The sequence below is a fragment of the Sorex fumeus genome, unplaced genomic scaffold, assembly GCF_029834395.1.
Source record: "Sorex fumeus unplaced genomic scaffold, SorFum_2.1 ptg000002l, whole genome shotgun sequence".
Lineage (NCBI taxonomy): Eukaryota > Metazoa > Chordata > Mammalia > Eulipotyphla > Soricidae > Sorex > Sorex fumeus.
The window spans coordinates 77,788,875-77,794,874 of NW_026606059.1; the positions used below are offsets into that span (position 1 = coordinate 77,788,875).

Consider the following 6,000-nt stretch of genomic DNA (forward strand, 5'->3'; position numbering starts at 1 on the left):
GGAAAGTATATAAAGACAACAAAGCACAGGAAGTAGTTTTGGGGGGGAAGGAAGAGCCACACTCAGAAATGCAAAGGGTTAGTCCTGGCTCTGTGCTCAGGAATCACCCCTGGCGGTGCTCCAGGTGCCCATGATGGAACCTGGGTCGGCAGTATGCAAGTCAAGTGCCCTACCCACTGTACTATATCTCTGGCCCCTGTATGTCCTAAGCACTATCACAATGGAGAGAGAGAGCGCTGATTACACACAGCATGAGAAAGCCTGAAGACATAGAACAGGGAAGGCAGGGAGACTGTCTGCAGAGGCAGAGCAGAAGAAGAAAGTGATGGGGACTCAGGTGCTACCAATAGGCGGCTTTGATGGTAGCAGAGTATATAACTGGGGAAGGGATAAGAAGTGGCTGAACAGGAAAGCAGGTTACCTGTGAAGCAACTGAGGGGCCACACAAAGCATTAGATCTTTCCTTTTCCAGCTTTAGGCTGGATAGAGAGAAACAAAAATATGAAAATGGCCCACTAGGAAGGGTGGGAACCTCGGGGGGGACCCCTTGGGTGCAGCAAGGGTCTTAAGGGGTCTGTGCTTGAAGTCATTCAGTTCCCACCCAGCAGTGCCAGGTTTCACTTGATCCAAAATCCAGAGGCTAACTTAGTCCATCCCTAAGTTCTTGTGAAACATCTTTGAAGTGGGAGCCTGGTTGGCCACCTGTAAGGAGATCTCAGTGGCTTAACCCACCTAGCTTCTTTTTTTCTCACCTATCACTACATGTGCAAGAAACTGGGTCTAGAGAGGTGCTTAGTCTCTGCATCTTCCGAGCTGCTGCTTCTGTTTCTGTGTTTACAAGTAAGGACTCTTGCTCTGGTGCTAAATTCCTGCATCAACCCAGGGCTCTTAATCTGAGCTATGACTAGTGTATCAATATAATTGGATTCATTTCCTCTGGAACTCTACTCATTTTTTCTTTTATGTTTAAAAACATTCTCTTATTCTGAGAAGTAGTACAAAAAGACTTCTTAAATATTTTCTGTTTGTGTTTTGGGCCATATCAGCTGTGCTCAGGGCTACTCCTGGTGGGGTTTGGGGCGCCACATGGGGTGCTGAGGATTAAACAGCTTCTAGACCCACTGTACTATTGTTCCAGCCCCTTTTGTCAGATATTTAAAGTCACTTAAAACTCTTGTATGAAGCATACTGGACATTCAACACAGGAATGAGAAGAGGACACTGCTGGTCATATATAAGGAGGGGACAATAATGTAATACCACGGGCCCCAAACAAAAACAAGCAACCCCAAACACAAAAGAACTCAGAAGTCTGACTTAATATTGCTTTCTCTTTCTACTTCCCTTATAATATTTTTCTTTTGTGGACTTCATTTAATGCCAGCATCAGAAATTACTTGATGGTTTAGATGGCTTATATTTTTTATAGTCTTAAACTAAAGTATCATTTATAAACTAAAAATTCAATAAAAGCTATAAAAAAAGTTAAAGAAAAATTACATCATCAATGAAGAGACTAGAAATGTTAGCAACCAAAGAAAGAACAAATAGAGCTTCCTGATAATATCTAGACACACAATAACCTGAGAAAGAAGGTAGATAAGGACCCCCCAAAAAAAACTTCTTAGTTTTCAGTCAGAACCAATTGCTTTTAAAAAGATGTGTGAAGAACAAAAAATGAATTCTTATCTTAAAACGACAGGAATTTGCAGGCTCTATGCTCCAGAGGGACCCAGGAGGCCCACAAGCAAGGGGACACCAAAACAATGTCAGGTGTGACCCCTTCACCAACCTAAGAGAAGCTGAGGGAAAAACACCCCAAATCAAACAAGCTATAGACGGGAAATATCTCTGAAAAGAAACTCCTGACTCTGAGCTAAATTTGAAATGCCAGTGTTAGTACTCAAACTTAAAATGCAGACAGCTACTACACAGGAAGGAAAGCAGTCAAAGAATGAGTTAGAAGTCAGGAGTTATAGAAAAGGTAAAACTGAATAAATAAAACGATCCCCCTTGCTACTTTGCTGACTCAGCCATCACAATGGTTCTGATAAATCAGTGAAAATTCCCAGAGCGTTATTGCCCAGTCTTCACAAAATGACATCTTGGTCTGGGTAGGAAAACCCACGGAAGGTGGTGGTGGTATGTCATTTGTAGTATTCTTTGAAAGTACCTCTCCTTAGTATTTAAAAGTCCTCCCAACTTAGACAGGCAGCTCCAATGAGGCGGCCAGACAACTATTCAAGGAAACAATGAAAGGTTTTCAAAGTTGCCAGATCAAGTTAGGTCAGTTTTTAATGCCTGGAGTACAGCTGTGGAGGTTTCCTCTCAGCAATACTTTGGGGGGGGGGGGGGGGGGCGGAGGGGAGAAAACCAAAATGTTGAACCACCTTTGAGTGATTTTTCTGGAGAAGAGCTGCAAAGGCGTTGTGTCTTTTCTTCCTGAGAGTCACCTATCAGATCTGGGAGGGCGGGCAGGCTCCAGTCTCCACAGGCAGCTCCTTCTTCCCACAGTCCCGGCCAACCTGCCTTTCTCTCAGCCCTGGCAAGTAACTGAGACTCCTTGCTCCCTTGGCTAATCTTTCCTGTCACTCCAACCCTCCCCGGCTTAACTTGTAGTTCAAGCATCTGACAAGGAGAACTCAAGTGTTACTTTATTATTTTGTAAAAGTCACTTGTTAACATGTTATTAACAGTCTCCCAAATCTTCTAAGATGGATTTGTTCAGAAAATAGTGTCAAGTAAACTATTAGGATCCTGTCAGAAAATATACAGAGGCCAAGCCATGTAGGATACACGTTCAATAAATGAAGTAGGAAATATCCAGAATTTGCATTTCAAGAGGAGAAATTAACTCTATCTAAAATTTCCATGTACTTTTTTTTAAAAAAAAGGAGAAATTAAGAAAAAAGCAGAATATTAGTCAGGAAAAGACATATCAAAATCATTTATAAGTAGATTTCATAGAAAGAGAACCTCAGCATAAGAAAATTCACCAGGGGTCAAAAAGATAGTACAGAGTTAACTGCATGGTGGACCTGGTTTCAAATCCCAGTCCCACACAGGGTTCTCTGGGCACTTTCAGGTCCTTAAGCACCCAGCTAGGAATAAGCCTGAACACCATGGAAGGTGGCATCTGCAACTTTTCAACAAGAAAATCCAGTACCCAAAGGGGCTGTAACTGCAGAAAGCCTCCTTGGCTGGGCAGGTCTGGTGCCAATAGCTTGTGTGCAGTTTGGTGTTGAATGGACCTAACTTTTTAACTTTTTTTTTTTTTTTGCTTTTGGGTCATACCCGGCAATGTACAGGGGTTACTCCTGGCTCTGCACTCAGGAATTACTCCTGGCAGTGCTCAGGAGACCATATGGGATGTTGGGAATCAAACCCGGGTTGGCCACATGCAAGGCAAATGCCCTACCTGCTGTGCTACCGCTCCAGCCCTCTAAGTTTTCAACTTTTAAAGGGCGCATTCAAAATATGAGTTGTACTCAACTTGCTGTTGAGTACTCAACTTCCTATTTCTGTTTCTGTTTCAAAGGCGACATGCATAACTGATACTGGCAGAAAGGATGCGCCTTTGCCATTTCTACGCACTCACCTTCATTTCCACAGCAGCAGTGTTCTGGTCGTAATGACCCATGAGATTGGGGAAAAACGTCATGTTGTAGGGCATCTTCATGCAGCGGGGCACGGTGATGGGCTCGCAGGTGAAGAGGCTGTGCCCCTGCACAAGGGGGAGCAGCAGCGCGCACGCCCACAGGAACGAGCAGCTTCCCATCCTTCCCCCAGCCCTGGGCTTCACCGCGGGGCTGCTACCAGGGGCTCTGAATTTTACAGGCTCTCGCTTCCATCCGGGGGTGGAAAACGCTCACGTCCCTTCCTGCCTTTTCCTTATTTGACCATGTTGAAGGAAGCGCCTTTTCCTGCGTCCTGGGTCAATCACTGTTCAAAGAAACAAAACGATCAACACGACGTGGGGATCAGCCACAGGTGTGATGGCTCAAAGTCGGGAAGGGGTCTCTAAGAAGTTGGACAAGGCTGTCGCGTGGGGTCCCTAACTACGAGAGAAAACACGGAAAATTCCATCCTCTTGAGAGCCTTTCCCACCTGCCCCAGCATGCAATCATCATCTCCCCCCCCCCCCCGCCCCACACACACACTGAGGACGACTCACCTTGGGGGGGGGTGATAGGGTTAAAAGAAAAAAGAGGGGGCAGTATCGGGTACGGAAGGCATCTCGCTGGGGCAAAGTAGGTAAAGTTGGGACCAAGTTTCTTAGAAACTTAGGATGAAAAGCTTCGACTGGGGGCCGTGTCGGATATGGTCTCCCGGCGGAGAACACGGGGCCCCGCGGCAACTCCTTCAGCCCGAGTGAGGAGCCCGCTCAGGGAAGCGCCTAAACTTTTTGGATCCCCCCATCAACACCCCCCCAAAAAAGGCCGACCCGGATTGCAATTTCCAGGACTGCACCTGCGGAGCGCGGCTGCGTTCAAGCGCTGAAGCAGCGCCGCTCCTCCCGAAGGGGAAACCAAAGAGCAGCTCCGGAATGTGGGGGTCCAGAGCGGCCCCCGCAGCCCCGCTCCAGCGCCCGAGTTCGGGCCCCCAGCAGCAGCACCAGGTCACCGCGGCCCCTCCCGGGCACCTGCTGCAGGCCTCGGCGGCGCGATCGCGTCCCGCCCCGGTCCGCCGGCTCCCGGGAAGCCCCTGCCCCTCCCTTCCCGGGTGGGTCCCAGCTCGGGCGCACGCGGGCGCGGCGGGGGGCGGCGCACCTGCGCCTCGGAGCGCGGCCCGTCGTGCCCGCCCGCGGCCCCGGCCCTCACCTCGCGCCGCGCGCCCACCCCGGCGCGTCCAGCCCGCGGCCCCGCCACCTGCGGCCACCCCCGGGCCGGCCCGGACTCGGCCACGAGAGCTGAGCGATCCCGCGAGATCGCGCCGCCAGGTTGGGCGGGCAGGTCCGGGCTCGCGCAGGCGGCGGCGGCCTCCACGCCGGTCCCGCCCGCGCGTCTGCCCGGCCCGGCGGGGCCGCCCGCGCGCGGGGCGGGGCCGCGGAGCCCCGGGGCGAGCGGGCGGTCGGGTCTCTTCTCCGGGCAGTCTGTCCCGCGTCACGCGGTTCCGCCCCAGGGTTCGACTCGTGATAGGACTTGGGGCATTGGGGAAAGTTGTGGGTGCTTCTCCAGACCCCCCCAAATGGACTGCACTTCGGATCGCGGAGCCGAGGGTGCTCAAGTGGAGGGCGCGCGTTGAAACGTGCGTGACTTCTAGGCTGACTTCTTTTTTCGGCCTTTTTGGGCCACACCCGGCGAAGCACAGGGTTTACTCCTGGCTTTTCGCTCAGGAATTACTCCTGGTGGTGCCCGGGCGCCATATGGGATGCTGGGAATCGAACCCGGGTCGACCGCGTGCAAGACCAATGCCCTACCCGCTGTACTGTATTGCTCCAGCCCGTGGGCTGACATCATCATCATCATCATCATTATTATTATTATTATTCCTTCGGGGAGTTCAGCCACCAACTTAGGGCCCAGGTATCAGTGAGGTTCTAGCCCTGGTAGATACTTTTTTTTCTTTAATTCATTTATTTCATTTATTTATTTATTTATTTGCTTTTGGGGGGGTCGCACCCAGCGATGCTCAGGAGTTACTCCTGGCTCTGCACTCAGGAGTGCTTGAGGATCATATGGGAAGCCAGGGATTCAACCACTCCGCCGCGTGCAAGGCAAACACCTTACCCGCTGTACTATCGCTCTGGTCGCTAATTCTTTTTCATTGTGCTTGGGCTTAATGCTTACATTAGTGCCAACGTGTATGGTATTGTTGTGCACAGTTAAGGCATCACCACCACTGATGTGCAAGCAGTCACTGCCACTAAGATCATTTCTAGTCATGTCATTATTTCCTCCCCCACCTCAGGGTCTGGTAATCAGTACTGAAGTACAAGTTCAAGGGGTACTGTTGATTATACCTTGTCTTATTTCTCTACTCCACTGATGAATGAGACCC

At 50.1% G+C, this 6,000-nt stretch overlaps 1 protein-coding gene across 2 annotated transcripts in view; it reads right to left on the bottom strand.

The window, feature by feature from the left end:
* Nucleotides 1-4,933, bottom strand: part of FZD6 (frizzled class receptor 6) — a 29,531-nt gene extending 24,598 nt beyond the window's left edge. For both annotated transcript variants that reach the window (XM_056110042.1, XM_056110048.1), the window contains exons 1-2: nucleotides 4,821-4,933; nucleotides 3,599-3,942 (exon numbers count right to left, since the gene is read on the bottom strand). In XM_056110042.1, the coding sequence (XP_055966017.1) occupies nucleotides 3,599-3,778 (180 nt within the window). In that variant the 5' untranslated portion in view covers nucleotides 3,779-3,942; nucleotides 4,821-4,933. The remainder of the gene's footprint in view (nucleotides 1-3,598; nucleotides 3,943-4,820) is intronic.
* Nucleotides 4,934-6,000: the final 1,067 nt, after the last annotated feature.